The following is a 16489-nucleotide window of genomic DNA, read 5'->3' as shown; positions in this document are numbered from 1 at the left end:
CGCTCAAGGAGGCCGTGTTAATGTGTTCTCACGGGAGTCCCGGCTGTGGGCCAGCCTTGGCCCTTCCCGGACGAGGCGGTGCGTGGAGGAACGGGGGGCAATGGGGGCAACGGGGCGGGGGCGGCCAGGACCCCAGGGTCGCCGACAAGCAGGACCGTGTGGGCGCACGGTGGGGTTCGGAGACCCCACCCCAGTCGAAGCTCCAAGCCGGCGGCGCCGTGAGGTCCGACGTTCCCCGACGAAGGGACCCTCCCCCACCGCCCCCCGCCGCCCCCGGAGAGGTCCAGCCCGGGGTGGGGGGGCGGGGGGAGAAGGTGTGGGCCGGCGTGACGGGCGCTCCCTCTCCCTCAGGGGGCGCCCTGTCCGGGCCCCCGAGCGGGCGGAAGCAGAGGGGGCGCCAAGCGGCGGGAGACGAGGCCATGGGCGCGCGCGTCGGGGCGCTGCTGCTGGCGCAGCTGCTGGTGCGAGTGGAGCTCGGGAGGCAGGGTGAGCTCAGGCGGGGGCCGCCGGCCGGCGTCGGGCTGCTGGAGGGGCGGCTGGGGCGCGCGCAGACCGGGCGGAGCTCACCCGCGCCCCCCCCGCCCCCCCCAGAGTTTCAGGATCAGGACCAGCTGTTTGCAGGTAAGGCGCCCAGGACGCGCGCTTCCCCCCGCGGGGCCCCTGAGCCGCAGCGTAGAGGGCGCCTCATCTTCTCCTCTCCTCCGCCCAGGTTTCGAGAACTCGTCGTTGCTCACGTGTAACTGCCGGGCCCCTGGGGAGAGGGGCGGGCGCCCGCGGACCACGTGGGGAGGGTTCCGGGGTCCCCTGGTCCCCCTGCGGCGCGACCCCCGACGCGCGCCCTTCCCGGTTCCCGAAGGGGAGCCCCTTCCCTTCGCGCAGGAGGGCGGGGTCCTGCCGCTCAGCCGCGTGTCCGTCTGTCCGTCCCAGGGCCCTGCGGCCGCCACAAAATCGAGCCGCGCGTGGTGGGCGGAAAGGACTCGAAGCTGGGGCGCTGGCCGTGGCAGGTCAGCCTGCGCAGGGGTAAACGCCACCGCTGCGGAGCGAGCCTGCTGAACCGCCGCTGGGTGCTCACGGCCGCGCACTGCTTCGAAAAGTGAGTCTGGGGGCGGGCGGCCCCCACACCAGGGGACGGGGTGGGGGGAAGGGGGTTGAGGGGGCTGTCCGGGTCCTGCGCGCCCTTCGGGTGCGGATGCAGCCCTCGTGTTTTCCTGAGCCCCAGGCCCGGCTGCAGACACGTGAGGAAAACCTTGTTCCCTTTCTTCAAGAACATTCCTCAGAACATTCGCGCGCACTTTTGTGTCGTGTTCTTTTCTGTCTTCTTTTCTCCCCAAATGGCAGCACCAGGCGTCTCCTTCCTCATCCCACGTCCAGGTGGAGGCGTACTAGGGGTTGGAAGGAGGTGGGGAAGTGCTGGGCACAGAGCCTGGGCAGTGGTGAAGGTGGTGGTGGAGTTTTCCACCTGCTCTGGTTCTGTGCATCTGTTCATTGTTTTTTTAGGACAGCTGTGGGAGGTGACAGGCTGGCTGAGTGACTGGCCAGATCAGGCCCCAGGGGGAGGCACCCTGCCGCCGCACCCCCACGTCCCCAGAGTCTAGGACTTTGGTCCACCTTCTTTGGGCGTTATCATTTCTACACTGGAGGTTTTGGCCCGTGAGAGGAACTGTAATGGTGTCCAGGATGAGCCCTAGTAGCACCCGCAGCATTCCCACCTCGGGGACTCGGCCCCAGGTGTGCTCAGGGGGGCCTCCCTTCTCTAAGGATTCCTCCCTGTTCTCTCCTCCCTTGCCAGGCACAGTGATCCCTCGAAATGGACGGCTCAGATCGGTGAGCTGTCTTCTAGGCCAAGTTCCTGGAAACTGTGGACCTTCTACCATCGTTACAGGGTGAAGGATATTATTATATATCCCCAGTTTAGTGGGACTTCACTCAAGGACATCGCCCTGCTGAAGCTGTCCTCCTCTGTCACCTACAATAAGTACATCCAGCCCATCTGTGTTCTGACCTCCTCTTCCGAGTTCCAGAACCGGACCAACTGCTGGGTGACCGGCTGGGGGGACATCCAAGAAGATCAGGGTGAGGCTGGGGGCAGGGAGGGGGGCCTCACGCTCCACCATCTGTTGCATCTGCACCTGGGTCTGTGTGCAGCTGGGGCCGCTCAGCACTGTCTCTTCATCTGCTGTCCGCTCCTGCTCCGCCTCGGAAGGGACAGACTTCTGTCCTCACAGCCGCTTCCCTCTCCCTTCCAGAGACTGTGAGCCAGGAGCCGCAGTGAGAGGGAGCCCAGCTGGGCCCGGGCCTGCACCCCCCAGACTGCAGCAGTGTGGAAGTTTTGGGGTTAGACTTGTCAGAAAGGTCTCAGGTGTTTTGGGGTTTTTTAATTCAGATTTAACTCACAAAACATAAAATTCACCATTTTAAAGTGTAAAATTCTGTGGCATTTAATTTAGCTCATTCACAGTGTATAACCATCAACTCTATCAAGTTCCAAAACATTGTCATTGCTTCCCAAGGAAATCCTGCAATCATTAAGCAGTCACTCCTTACCCTCTCCTTCCAGCCTTTGGCAACCACTAACAAGCTTCTTGTCTTTATGGATTTACGTATTCTGGGTATTTCCTGTAAATGGGTTCATACACTATTGGACCTTTTGTGTTTGGCTTCTTGCACTTAGCGTAAGGTTTTCATGATTCATCTATGTTATAGTATGTGTCAGAATCTCGTTCCTTTTTATGGCCAAATAATATCTCATTGTATGGCTATACCACAATTTCTTTAGCCATTCTTCCATTGGTGGACATTTGTGTTTCTGCCTTTTGGGTATTGTGAATAGAGCTGCTATAAACATTAACATACAAATTTTTGTTTGAACATCTCTTTTCAAATCTTTTGTGTATATATTTAGGCACACAATTGCTGAACCACGTGGTAATTCCGTGTTTAACTTTTTGAGGAACCAAGAAACAGTGTTCCACAACAGCCGCACCATTTTACATTCCCCTCAACAATGAATGAGGGTTATAATTTCTCCCCATTCTCCTCAACACTTGTTTTTTTTCCTCCATCCTAGTGGATGTGAAGTGACGTCTCATTGGGGTTTTGATTTGCATTTTCTTAAAATGACCAGGGATATTGAGCATCTTTTCATGTGTTGTTGGCTGTTTGTAGATCTTTCTTGGAGAAACGCCTATTCAAGGCCTTTACCCATTTTTAAATTGAGTTGTCTTTGTTGTTGAGTCGTCAAATTTTGTTATTTTTTTAAAGATTTTATTTATGTATTTGACAGAGAGATAGTGAGAGCAAGAACACAAGCAGGAGGAGTGGGAGAGGGAGAAGCAGGCTTCCCGCCGAGCATGGAGCCCGATGTGAGGCTCAATCCCACGACCCCGGGATCATGACCTGAGCCAAAGGCAGATGCTCAATGACTGAGCCACCCAGGCGCCCCCTAATTTTTTTTAATTATTAAAGATTTTATTTATTTATTTGACAGAGAGCACAAGCAGGGGGAGCAGCAGAGAGAGAGGGAGAAGCAGGCTCCCTGCTGAGCAAGGAGTCCGATGTGGGGCTCAATCCCAGGACCCTGGGATCATGACCTGAGCTGAAGGCAGACGCTCAACTGACTGAGCCACCCAGGCACCCTTGTTGTAGAGTTGTAATAGTTCTTTATATGTTCTGGTTACTAAACCCTCATCAGACATATGATTTGCAAATATTTTCTCCCATTCTGCAGATTTCTTTGCACTTCCTTGATAGTGTCTTTTGATGCAAAAAAAATTTTTTAATTTTGATGTTTAAATCATTTATTTTTTCTTTTGTTGCTTGTGCTTTTGATGTTATATCTAAGAACCTATCACCAAATTCTAGGTCATGAAGATGTACTTCCATGTTTTCTTGAAGGGTTTTATAGTTTTAGCTCTTACATTTATGTTTCTGACCCATTTTGAGTTGATTTTTGTATATGGTATGAGGTAGGGGTCCAGTTTCATTCTTTTGCATGTAGATATCCCAGTTGTCCCAGCACCATTTGTTAAAGAGACTCCTCTTGGGCACCTGGTGGCTCATTCAGGTAAGCGTCTGCCTTTGGCTTGGGTTGTGATCCCAGCTTCCTGGATGGAGCCCCGCATCAGGATCCCTGCTCATCGGGAAGCCCACTTCTCCCTCTCCTCCTCCCCACTTTGTTTGCTCTCTCTCTCTGTCAAATAAATAAATTTAAAAAAAGAGAGAGAGAGAGACTCCTACCGCCCTTGAATTGTCTTGGCACCCTTATTGTTTGACCACAGATGTGTGGGTTTATTTCTAGACTCTCAATTGTACTCCTTTGTTCTGTATGTTCATCTTATGCCAGGACCTCATTGTTTGATTCTTATAACTTTATAATATGTTTTGAAATCAGGGAGTGTGAATCTTCTAACTTTGTTCTACTTGTTCAATATTGTTTTGGTTATTTGGGGTCTCTTGGTATTCCATATGAATTTGAGGGTCAGCTTGTCAATTTCTGCTAAAAAGAGCATTGGGATTTGGAGAAGGATTGCATTGAATTTGTAGATTGCTTTGGGGAGTAGTGCCATCTTCATTATGTCTCCAATCCATGAACATGGGATATATTTCCATTTGTTTAGGTCTTTAATTTCTTCTCCTGGGGCTCCTGGGTGGCTCATTCAGCTAAGTGTCTGCCTTCAGCTTAGGTCATGATCCCAGGGTCCTGAGATGGAGCCCCACATGGGGCTCCCTGCTCAGTGGGGAGCCTGCTTCTCCCTCTTCCCCTCCCCCCTGCTCGTGCTCTCTCTCTCTCTCAAATAAATAAATAAAATCTTTAAAAAAAATTTCTTGTTTTTTTTAGAGAGCGTGCAAGCTGGGGGAGGGGCAGCGGGAGAAGGAGAGAGAGAATCCCAAGCAGACTCCATGCGGAGTGCAAGACCTGATGCGGGGCTAGATCTCATGACCCTGAGATCATGACCCAAGCTGAAATCCAGAGTCAGATGCTCAACCGGTTGAGCCACCCAGGTGCCCTAGGTCTTCAATTTCTTTCAGCAATGTTTTATAGTCTTTTTGTGTGTAAGTCTTTCATCTCCTGAATTAAATTTATTCCTAACTATTATTTTTGATGCTTTGTAAATGAAATTTCTTATTAAATTTCCTTTTAGAATTGTTCATTGGTAGTATAACAGACTCTTGTGTTTTGATCTTGGACCCTAGAATTTTGCTGACTTCACTTATTAACTGTAATTCTCTTTTGTGTATTTTTTAAATATTTTATTTATTTATTTGAGAGAGAGAATGAGATAGAGCATGAGAGGGGGGAGGGTCAGAGGGAGAGGCAGACTCCCTGCTCATCAGGGAGCCCGATGCGGGACTCAATCCCGGGACTCCAGGATCATGACCTGAGCCGAAGGCAGTCGCTTAACCACCTGAGCCACCCAGGCACCCTCTTTTGTGTATGCTTGATGATTTTCTATGTATAAGATCATATCATCCATGAATAGAGATAGTTTTACCTCTTCCTTTCCAATTTTGATGTGTTTTGTTTCTTTTTCTTGGCTAACTGCCCTGACTAGAACTTCCAGTAAAATGTTAAATAGAAATGGCAAAAACTGGCATCACTGTCTTGTTCCTGATCTTAGGGGGAAAGCTTTCAGTCTTTCACCATTCAGTATGATGTTAGCTGTGAGTTTTTTACATATATTCTTTATCAGGTTGAGGAATTTTCTTCTATTCCTAGTTTATAGAGTGTTTTTATGATGAAGGACTTTTGGATTTTGCCAACTGCTTTGCCTGCATCAACTAAGTTGACTGTGTGTTTTTCCCCTTCATTTTATTAATGTATGCAGTACATTATATTGATTGATTTTCATATATGGAACCACCCTTTCATTCACGGGATAAATCTCACTTGGTCATGATGTACAATTCTTTTAATATGCTGTTGGATTCAGTTTGCTAGCATTTTGTTGAGGATTTTTGCATATATATTCATGAAGGATATTGGTCTATTGTTTCTTTTTCTTGTGATGTCCTTGTCTGGGATTTGGTGTCACTGTAATGCTTGTCCCATGGAATGAGTTAGGAAGTGTTCCTTCCTCTTGTATTTTTTGGAAGAGTTCAGGAAGGATTGGTGTTAATTTCTTCTGATGTTTGGTAGAATTCACCATTGAAGGCATCTGGTCCAAGGTTTGTCTTTGTTGGGAGGTTCCTACAACACATTCAATCTCTTATTGCTCTGTTCAGATGTTCTATTTCTTCCTGATTCAGTTTTGGTAGTTTATATGTTTCTGAGATTTTGTGCATCTCATTGCTGTGATCTAATTTGTTGGGGTACAACTGGTCATATTCCCCTACAGACATCATTATTTCTGTAAGGTCAGTAGTAATGGCCTCACTGTCATTGTCAGTTATGTTGATCTTTCAAAGAACCAAGTTCTGATTTTGTTGATTTTCTCTGTTCTTCTATCCCCATAGCTTGATTCTGTCTGTTCCTCTCTTTATGATTTCCTTCCATCTTCTACCATTAAGTTCAGTCTGCTCTGCTTTTTCTACTTCCTTAAGCTGTAAATCAGAGGACTGGTCTAAGATTTTTCTCCTGTGTTAATGTCGGCATTTCCAGCTGTAAGTTTCCTTCTGAGGGCTGCCCGTGCTGCATCCCATTAGTTTTGGTGCGTCTTATTTTCATCTGCATTCATTTCAAAGTGTTTTCTCATTTTCCTTGTGATTTTTTTTCTTTCATCCACTGGTAAAGAATATGTTGTTTAATTTCCACACATCCATGAATTTTTGTTTGTCTTCTGTTACTGGCTTCTAGCCTCAGTCCCCTGTGGTTGGAGAAATGTTGTGTATGATTTCAATCTTTTCTAATTTATTGCAGCTTATTTTGTGACCTGACATACAGTCTGTCCTGGAGAGTGTCCCACATGCACCTGAGAGGGATGTGTGTTCTGCCATTGTCTGGGCAGGTCGTTCTGTGTATGTCTGTTAGGTCCCCTATTTTCTTGTTGATCTCCTCTCTGGTGGTTCTACTCATTATTCAAAGTGGGGTTTTGAGCCTCGAACTGTGGTTAGAACTGTTTCTCCCACTAGTTCTGTCAATTTTGCCTCATGTATTTTGGGGCTTGGTAGGTGTGTCAATGTTTGTAATTATTCTATCTTCTTAATGATTTTGACACTGTTATCAATATGGATTGTTCTTTTTTGATTCTCATAACAAGTTTTAACTGAAAGTCTGTTTTGTCTGACATTAAAATAGCAACCTCTGCTCTTCTCTGGTAGTTATTTGTGTGGAATCTCTTTTTCCCCAAACTTTTACTGTGCCTTTGGATCTAAAATGATTGTCTTGCACACAGTACGTAGTTGGATCTTGTGTTTGTAATCCATTCTGCTAATCTTTGCTTGTTTGCAGTGTTTAATCCATTTACATTAAAATTACTGACAAGGATTTACTTCTATCGCTATTTTGTTTTCTATTATCTTGTCGTATCTGTTAATATCTATGTCTGTATCCTGCATCTTTTTTATTTCCTCCTTTTGTGTTTCATTGATTTTTATTAGTGTACTGTGTGGACTCCCTTCCCATTTCCTGTTCTGTATATTTTCTTAGTGGTTTCCCTGGGGATTACAATTAACAAATTTATTTCACTTTATTTTATTCAAGATTTTTTTAAATTTTTTTTTAAAGATTTTTATTATTTGAGAGAGAGAATGAGATAGAGAGCATGAGACGGGGGAGGGTCAGAGGGAGAAGCAGACTCCCCGCTGAGCAGGAAGCCCGATGTGGGACTCAATCCTAGGACTCCAGGATCATGACCCAAGCCAAAGGCAGTCGCCCAACCAACTGAGCCACCCAGGTGCCCTTTTTTTTTTAATTTTTAAGTAGTCTCTACACCCAACGTGGGGCTCGAACTCCTAACCCTAAGATCAAGAGTCGCACGCTCTACCAGCTGAGCCAGCCAGATGCCCCTATAGCAATTTATTTTGAATTAATACTGACTTAGCTTCAATAGTATACAAAAATTCTGTTCCTGTACAGCTCTATTCCTCCCTTTTAAGCTCTTATTGTCAAGTTTACATATCGTGCAACCGTTAACAGAAATATATAATTGTTGTTTTGTGCATGTGTCTTTAATTATAAAAGGGAAAAAAGAAGTGACAAATGAAAACTATAAGAACACTCGTTCTCATGTTTACCCATGTGGTCTCCTTTACCAGCGTTGTCTCTCTCTTTCTATGAAAGGACACAGTGTCCTTTGATTGCAGCCTGAAGATCTCCCTTTTGCATTTCTTGTCAGGTGGGTCTACTTGGGAGGCACCCTTTGGGCATCTGTTTATCTGAGAATCTCTTAAACTCTCCCTCACTTTCTGAAGGATAGTTTTGCTCAATACAGAAGATACAGAATTGTCGGTTGACTCTTCTGTTCTTTCAGCACTTGGAATATGTCATCCCTTTGCCTCCTGGCCTCCCTGTATCTGAAAAGCATTTGGCTGTTAATCTTGTTAAAGATCTTTCACTTGATGTGAAGCTTCTCTCTTGCTGTTTACAAAATTCTCCCTTTGTTTTTTGAGAGTTTGATGAAAATATATCTCAGTGTGGACCTCCTTGTGTTTATCCTACTTGGAGATTGTTCAGCTTCTTTGGGGTATAGATTCACATCTTTTAACAAATCCGGGGCATTTTCAACCTGAATCTTGCAGATATAGTATGTTAATCCTAAACCATCTCAGTATGTTTTTGCCCCACCCCTACCCCATGCATGCTGTGGCCAAGGGACCACCCCACTGGCTTAGGCAGGGGCTGTCATCCCCATTCTACAGAGAGAGAAACCAAGCCTCAGCTCTCCATCCATTGGGTCCTTCAGTGATGTTGTTCATCACCCATAATGTGCAGGGTGCTGGGCTAGAGCAGAAGAGTCATCAAGAGCAATGTCCCAGGCACCTTGGGTGTCCCAGGGACCCCACTCCCTGTCCCAGATGGCAGAGGAGGGGCTAAGTCATTGTCTTTCTGTCACCCCAACCCCTGGCAGCTCTGCCCCCTCCTTACATTCTCCATGAAGTGCCGGTCTCCATCATAAACAACTCCCAGTGTGACTACCTGTTACACCAGCCCAGCTTCCTCAGTAACGACCTGAATGACATGATTTGTGCTGGCTCCGAGGATGGCAGCCGGGACGCCTGCAAAGTGAGTGCCCCTGCCCTAAGAAGGGCCTTGCTGGAACCGGGCACCACCCCTCCCAACGTTGGACCTGGGAGCAACCCCCATGATGCCCATCAACCCACCCTCAGCATTTATTCATGAGAAAACAACAGGAGATCTTAGTTATCTAGCCCGTGAGACAAGCATTGTTTTGCATTCATTGTACCTCTTTTGATCCTCACCTGGAAATGGGGGGGGCAGTTAGGGACTATTGCCCCACTTTGCAGATGCAGAAACTGAGGCTTGTTCACTTCCGGGGTGGGGGGTGGGATTTGCACCCAGTCTGCCCAGCTCCACAGCCCCTCCTGCTGTCCCCGCCTCTCCCCTAGCCCCTCGGGCCCCGCCCCAGGCCTGGCTCACCCGCGCTGCTCCCCAGGGTGACTCAGGTGGACCCCTGGCCTGTGAAAAGAAAGGGCTGTGGATTCAGGTTGGAATCGTGAGCTGGGGATCAGGCTGCGGGAGGCCCAACCGGCCGGGTGTCTACACCAACGTCAGTGTATATTTCAACTGGATCCGGATGCTGTTGGCTCACAGCCACGGTGTTCCCAGGCCAGCCCCCTGCCGGCCCGCGCTCCTCCTCCCTCTGCTCTGGCCTGCCTCCCTCCTGCAGCTGGCCTGAGCCCTGCAGAGCCCAGGAGAGTGGGGCCATCTGCTAAGCCAGGCCCCGTCTCCCTGTGTTCCTTTGCTAATAAACATGTTTGCATGTTGGAGTCTGTGCCTTGCGGAGGTTTCTGCGGCCCCGGGGGGCTCCCTGGACCCCCAGTCACCCTAGCAGCACTCCCTAACTCCTAAATCTTGCTCCAGCGGTCCGGACTATTCAGGTTTGGGGGGCAAACCACAGGACCCCCACCGGTTAGTTGAGTCAGAAAGATAATTTATGGGAGGACATTAGAGCCAGTCAGCTCCGCCCTCAAGTTTGCCCACAGAGTTGGCTGTGTGTCCCCAGACTCCCCTGTCACTCTCCCACCAGGCTCTCCAGCTGCACCAAAGGGAACACCTCCAGCCCCACTGCCACCAGGCCCTCCGGGGGCAGCTGAACCCCAGATCATAAAAGGTCAGGAGTCTTGGGAGGACAGGAGGGAGCTTCTTTTATTCTCCTCGCGCTTTTATCGCGTTTGAGTGAGCCAGGCTCCCTGGTGGGGCCTGGGCTGACCCAGCTCTTCTTCAAAACAGCCTCTTAAAGAAGAGGAGCCCACCCACAAGGCCTGGGCACTGCAGGGAGAGCGGGTCACAGCCCGGTACCAGACACCTCGGGCTTGAGCAGGGGCCGCAGGGGTCAGTCCTGGGGCTGCCCTCCCTCCATCCCCATGAGAGGTGGGTGCCAAGTTCCCTCTCCCGTAGCCCTTGCCCTCACCCCCAGCCTGCTGCCCTACTCGCCCACAGTGCATGCTCTACGCTGGGCACTGCTCTGGCCCTCAAGGACCATTATGGACTGGATGTCTGTGTCCCCTCCAAAATTCATGTTTTGAAGCCCACCCTCCAGCATGACTATATTTAGAGATCGGCCCTTTATGGAAGGGGCCAGGGTTAGGATGGGTCCTGAGAGTGAGGCTCTGATCCCCTAGGCCCCCTTCTTATAAGAAGAGACGTCAGAGAGCTCCCTCTGCGTCCCAACACCTCTCCCTCCTGGAGGCAGGGAAGAGGCCGTGGCCGCCTCCGTGCCAGGAACAGAGGTCTCAGAATGGGGCCCACCGTGCCAGCACCTTGTTCCTGGACTCGGCAGCCTGCAGAACTGTGAGAAATGTTTGTTTCAGTAGCTCAGTCTGGCATTCTGTTCTGGCAGCCGGGGCCAAGATAGACGCTCGGACTCCACCTCACAGAGAGGAGACGAGCAGCCGTGAGTCAGGCCTCCTCCATCACATGTCACCACACACAGTGACATGCCTGGGATGGAGTTATGGCCGGGCAGGAAGGCGCCTCAGGAGGCCGGGGTGGAGCAGAGTTGACCAGGCAGAAAGGAGCTCCAGAGCCTTCTGGGTGGTGGACACAGTCCGGGCCCACCCCTCTGCCGACCCTTGTTCCCAGCATCTACCAGCTTCACCGAGGCTAGCAGCCTCACTGTCCTGGCCACACCGAATTCAAGAGAGGGCCGTTCCCCAAGGTCAAGTCCGCTTCTGCTTCTGGTCAAGCAAGGAGTGCTGGTGGCTTTCAACCAGCCATCCCCCACTTCGAATTAGTGCAGAGCGGGATCTGGGTGGGGTTCCGTGTGGGCGGCCGTGCTGGGATTTCTGGACAGAACGGTAGTGTTCACAAGCTCTGCGACCAGCCCTAACGGGAGCCAGGAGCTAGGATCAGGTTCAGAGATGAGCTGCCAAGGATTCTCCAGAGCTTCCTGGCCTGACCGCAGCCCTCCGCCCCCACCCTTGGCTGCCCGAGTGCAGGCTCCCACCCCCAGCTCTCAGCACCGTGGCCCAAGCCAGGTGTCCTTTGACAAACCCAGGTGTCCCTTTCCTGCCACCTCAAAAGTGCTGCTCAAAGCATCTTTGTTTGAGGCCCCGCCCTGGCTCCTTAATCACCCCCTGGCCAGGCCCCCACCCCCTCTGGCTCTTTAAGCCCCCAGGTCCTCCCCCTGCCCAGTCTGCAGGGAGGGCACCAGCCACGTAGGTAAGAGCAGGGTGCAGGGGCCGTTAGGGCAGGAGGGGGCGGCCGGCAGGCAATGGAACTAGGTGGTGGCCAGGGCTCCTGTGGACGCCGAGGGTGCTCAAATCTCGCAGGGGTTGGGGGGACAGGCATAGTCCCTGGGGTGTGGGCAGAGGGAAGTGCATAGAAACTGGGCCCCCGGGGATAGGTCCAGGACCAACCGGGGGCTGAGGGAAGACAGAGGGCCTCTGGGGCCTGGGCTAGGACCCTCCTCTCGTCTCATTGCAGGTTCTGACCAGAGTTCCCACCCTGAGCCGTGCTGCCCTTCAGGCCCAGCTCTGAAGACACAATGAGAGGGCCTTCCTGCCTCTGGGTCTTGCTCCTACTGCTGCTAGGTGAGTGGGGGGCAGGGGCTGGGGGGTTCCCAGATGCCCCATCACACCCCTCTCTGGCCTGGTTCCCCTAGAGCACTCCGGGGCACCCTAACCTTGGCTTCACCGGTTTACCTTCTCCCCATCACTGACCGTGGGCTCTCCAAGCTCCAATGTGCCCGTGTGTGTCCGAGATGTGAGTCCCCACCTCACACTGCCCTGGGGAGGGTTAAAGCAGGTAACCAGGCCAACGTGTTGATTGCACAAAAGCCTGGCACCAGGTCAGTGCGACAAGTATGTTTCACCCTCCTTCCTAATCTCTGACATCCCTCCCCCTCCCCCGTTATCTGACACCAAGTCCGTAATCCAGTGCCTTCCCTGCTTCCTCCTGCAGGAGCTGCTGGGATAGGGACGCTGGAGTCTGCAGGTAAGGAAGCCTCAGAGTCCCTGACGTTGGCCCTGTGTCTCCCCGACCCCACCCACCTCCCAGGCCCCCAGTCTTCCGCCCTCCCTCGCGTCCCCCTTGTCTCCTGCAGCCTGCGGGCAGCCCCAGGTGTCGAGTCGGATCGTGGGGGGCCGGGACGCCCGGGACGGACAGTGGCCGTGGCAGGCGAGCATCCAGCACCGCGGGGCGCACGTGTGCGGGGGCTCGCTCATCGCCCCCCAGTGGGTGCTGACCGCAGCGCACTGCTTCCCCAGGTCAGCGGAGGGGCGGGGCGCGGGGGACCCAGGGACAGGGGGCAGGTGTGGCGGGGCCCGGGGCGCCGTGAGCAGCGCCGCCCCCTGTCGCGCAGGCCGACGCTGCCGTCCGAGTACCGCGTGCGCCTCGGGGCGCTGCACCTGGGCCCCGACTCGCCCCGCGCGCTCTCGGCGCCCGTGCGAAGGGTGCTGCTGCCCCCGGACTACTCGGAGGACCGCGCCCGCGGCGACCTGGCGCTGCTGCAGCTGCGCCGCCCGGTGCCCCTGAGCGCCCGCATCCAGCCCGTCTGCCTGCCCGAGCCCGGGGCCCGCCCGCCCCCGGGCACACCGTGCTGGGTCACCGGCTGGGGCAGCCTGCGGCCGGGAGGTGAGGCAGGGGGGCGGGGCACGGGGGCCTGGCGGGGAGGGACGCGGGATCCCTCTCCACCTCCCTCTGACCCGGAAGGCCAGCCCTGCGCTGTCGCAGTTCGGGGCTCAGCGCGACCTCCGGGGACCCAATCCTCCTCCTCCCAGTCAGCCCAGCTAGTCCTGCCTGGCCCGGCGGGTCAGGCTTGTCAGCCCCTGCCTCTCCCAGCTCTCAGAAGCCCCCCTTTCCCCCCCCACCCCGCCCGCCCCGCCAGTGCCACTTCCAGACTGGCGACCTCTGCAGGGAGTAAGGGTGCCACTGCTGGATGCGCGCACCTGTGACCATCTCTACCACGTGGGCACCAACGTGCCCAGCGCGGAGCACATAGTGCTGCCCGGAAACCTGTGTGCCGGCTACATCCAGGGCCGCAAAGATGCCTGTCAGGTGCGGGAACCTGCCTGGACCCCTGGAGTCTAGATCCAGCACCCGCCCGCCCTCCCTGGAACCCAGGGGCTGTACATCCTGGCCCCTAACCCAGAGGCACTGCCTTAGGGACTGGGGCCTGGGACTGCCATCCCAAATCTTCAAAGGGCTGAGACCTAAGCTTGCCTTTCTCCTGCAGGGTGACTCTGGGGGACCCCTGACCTGCGTGAGATCCGGGCGCTGGGTCCTGGTGGGCGTGGTGAGCTGGGGCAAGGGCTGTGCCCTGCCCAACCGTCCAGGGGTCTACAGCAACGTGGCCGCTTACAGCCCCTGGATTCAGGCTCGTCTTAGCCTCTAATGCAGTAACACTGACCTGGAGCCAGAGGCTGGGGTCCCTCTGAGGACCTGCCCATTCCCCACACCTTGCCCCTTCCAACTTGAGGCTCACAGGCCTTATAAAGCTAAGGTGTCATCCATCCGTCCATCCCTGCCTCCTCCATAGGGCTCACCAAGCCCTAACCGCCAACCTTCCTCCAGGAGTCTCCCGTTTGGAGGGGGCGGGGGGGGCTGTCTCACAATTCCTCATGCCCCCCTCCCCTCCTTCTCATATTTACCCTTCTCAGCTTCAGCGGGGGGCTGGGCCCAGGTCCCCAGAGACAGGCAAGCCAGCTGGTGCCTGGTCTGGCCTCCGGGCCCCCTTTCTCTGGAGGAAGTCAGGGAGCTTCAAAGTGTGAGAGGGATTCAGCCCCAGGGAGATGCTTCTCCATTGCTGGCTTTGAAGATGGAGCGGCCTCCAGGAGCTGAGGGCAGACCCCAGCTGACAGCCAGCGGGGAAGCCCCTCACTGCTACAACAGCAAGATGCTGAATGAGCCTGGGACCCAGCTCCCCGCCGGCCTCCAGATGAGAGCCCCACCAGGCCGCCCCACAGGCCAAGCCCTTGAGCCCAGTGGAGCCCACCCAGACTTCTGGCCCACAGAGTTGTGATTTAATAAATTTGGGTGGTTGTAGGCTGCTATGTTGGTGGTCGTTTACTACAGAGCAATAGAAAATGAATCTGGATCTTGCCCCACTGCAGTGGAGGTGCCCCCAGGGTCTGGGTGGGTGAGCCCTAGGCTCTAAAAGGCTCAGGAGCCTGGGGCACCTGGCATCATGCCCTCTACCCAGGAGGGGCCAGGAGCCCCCAGACAGGCCTGGCCAGAGCTTCTGCTGTGCTTGTTTCTGTGGTTACAGCCATCCTCACTGGGGAAAGTCTGGGGCTGTGTCCCAGCCGTGGCAAGGGGCCCACAGACCCAGAACCCGCCCCACACCTGCATCTCAAACTAGCTTAGGCCCCTTGCAGCTCCCTGCCCACCCTTGTGTGCCTGGGACCTGGTTCCTGTCCCTTCCGTGCCATCTGCTCATCCCCAGGCCGAAGACCATCCATCCCAATAGATACAGCTCAGTGTCTAGAACTGCAGAAGGAACAAGAAACTGAACAAAACTTGGAAACCCCAAAGCCTAATCTTTGAGGCTAACAGGGACAGTGGGGGCAGGGGGCAGGAGGGAGGCCATCATCAAAGGTGCAGCCCCGGGGGGCAGGCCTGAGGCTCACCTCCTCCCTTCCCTCCCAGGAGGGAAGGTAGCTGCACCCCGAGTGGTCGCTGCCAGGCTGGGCCAGGCAGGCAGGGTGGGCCCACAGACTTGGGCCATGAGGGAGCTCCAGACTGCTTTCTCCCCCCCTCCCCGCCCCCAGCTGAGGGCCATCCATCTGGGGAAGCACTTCGCTGTCCTTGGGGGATGGTTATCAGGGAGCAGGGTGCCCAGAACGGGGCATGGCTTATGGGCACGTCAGCAAGGGGACCCTGGTGGCCCCTGCTGGTTGATGCTGGCCATCCTCACTCCCTCCCTCAGCATGGGGCCAGCTAAGGAACCTTCCCCAGGACACCTCCTGAGGCACTGAGATGGGCACAAGCCAGGGCCTGGGAGCCAGTCTGTCTCAGCCTTGGACCTGCTGTGATTTGAGTAATGGTTCCCCATTCAGAGAGCCCCGTGTTTCAGAAGTATAACCTGGGAGCTAAACAAGGGAGTCAGAGCTGGAGGGACAGGAGCTGGGCCTAGAAGGGAAAGGTCAGCAAATGACAATCAGCTGCTCCTCATCAAGCCCTTACCAGATGCCACGCAGCGGGCTTCCCGGCACCGCCTCCTGGGATCCTCACCTGACACCCATTTCTCAGATGAGAAAGCTAAGAGCCAAAGTCACGCAGCTGGTAGATGGTAGGCTGAGATTCCCACCCAGGTGGTCTGAATCCGGAGGCAGCTGGGAATGGCGGAGGGGAGATTACAATCCCCTTTACTCTCTCCCCTTGCTTCCCGCCAGTGCGGGGCTCCGGGCTCCCCTTCTTCCAGCACCTTCCTGGTGTGCCAGCCTCGTGAGACCAGGCAAGTGCATCTCCTCGCCCAGCAGGCTCAGGGGCACGCCCCCCTGTGCTGGTGCGTCCCGTCTGTCAGCAAGGTCAGTGGGGGCGTGGGAGGGGGGTGGTGACGTGGCCCTGCATCAGCCACGGCTATGCGCCCTGCCAGGTGACAGGTCGGGAGACTGTGCCGCGGGGAGGGGAGCACCAGGTTGGCAGGGGTGGTCCTGGGTAGTCCAGGCATGGGGGACGCTGGGCTCCTCTCTAAGGCAGGCGGGCATTTCCTAGCTGCCCAACTGCTCTGGCTGGGGATGCTGCAACCAGATGGCCTAGCCACTCCCAAGAGTACTGACTTGACCTCGGTTTCCCCTTCTGTCCTCTGAACTGATGCCACGCAACCTGTCGTGGCTGCTGGAAGGGCTGAGGCCCTCACACTCCTGCCCGCCGAGCACGGCTGCTGTGCCCGGCGCGAGCACGCTCTCGGTTGCTCCCAGAACACACACG

General features: G+C 54.3%; 2 protein-coding genes across 3 annotated transcripts; both read left to right on the top strand.

Moving 5' to 3' along the window:
* The first annotated feature begins 313 nt into the window (after positions 1-313).
* Positions 314-9855, top strand: LOC112828388 (testisin-like). Of its 2 annotated transcripts, XM_025877406.2 has the most exons (7): positions 314-486; positions 592-621; positions 710-736; positions 928-1093; positions 1790-2073; positions 9006-9160; positions 9552-9855. In XM_025877406.2, exons 1-7 carry the CDS (start codon positions 420-422, stop codon positions 9792-9794), a joined length of 972 nt encoding a protein of 323 aa, XP_025733191.1. In that variant the 5' UTR covers positions 314-419; the 3' UTR covers positions 9795-9855. The 2 variants fall into 2 exon arrangements, with proteins under 2 accessions (XP_025733191.1, XP_025733192.1); XM_025877407.2 differs by lacking the exon at positions 710-736.
* A 290-nt stretch (positions 9856-10145) lies between these two features.
* PRSS33 (serine protease 33) lies at positions 10146-14586 on the top strand. The gene is made up of 7 exons (XM_025877391.2): positions 10146-10229; positions 12044-12150; positions 12521-12553; positions 12663-12825; positions 12921-13192; positions 13446-13615; positions 13794-14586. Exons 2-7 carry the CDS (start codon positions 12105-12107, stop codon positions 13950-13952), a joined length of 843 nt encoding a protein of 280 aa, XP_025733176.1. The 5' UTR covers positions 10146-10229; positions 12044-12104; the 3' UTR covers positions 13953-14586.
* The last annotated feature ends 1903 nt before the right edge of the window (positions 14587-16489 follow it).

The sequence above is a fragment of the Callorhinus ursinus genome, unplaced genomic scaffold, assembly GCF_003265705.2.
Source record: "Callorhinus ursinus isolate GAN/ISIS: 27379988/994484 unplaced genomic scaffold, GSC_fseal_2.0 scaffold13, whole genome shotgun sequence".
Classification (NCBI taxonomy): Eukaryota; Metazoa; Chordata; class Mammalia; order Carnivora; family Otariidae; genus Callorhinus; species Callorhinus ursinus.
Note: the sequence above shows the minus strand (reverse complement) of the source record. Positions and strands in the feature narration are given on the sequence as shown.

Bases quoted from the DNA above. Each gene is read 5' to 3' on its own strand.
- PRSS33 (XM_025877391.2), top strand. From the start codon at position 12,105: ATGAGAGGGCCTTCCTGCCTCTGGGTCTTGCTCCTACTGCTGCTAG. The intron at 12,826-12,920 runs GTCAGCGGAGGG...CCTGTCGCGCAG, and splicing joins GCAGCGCACTGCTTCCCCAG to GCCGACGCTGCCGTCCGAGT. The intron at 13,616-13,793 runs GTGCGGGAACCT...TTTCTCCTGCAG, and splicing joins GCCGCAAAGATGCCTGTCAG to GGTGACTCTGGGGGACCCCT.
- LOC112828388 (XM_025877406.2), top strand. From the start codon at position 420: ATGGGCGCGCGCGTCGGGGCGCTGCTGCTGGCGCAGCTGCTGGTGCGA. The intron at 737-927 runs GTAACTGCCGGG...TGTCCGTCCCAG, and splicing joins GAACTCGTCGTTGCTCACGT to GGCCCTGCGGCCGCCACAAA. The intron at 1,094-1,789 runs GTGAGTCTGGGG...CTCCCTTGCCAG, and splicing joins GCCGCGCACTGCTTCGAAAA to GCACAGTGATCCCTCGAAAT.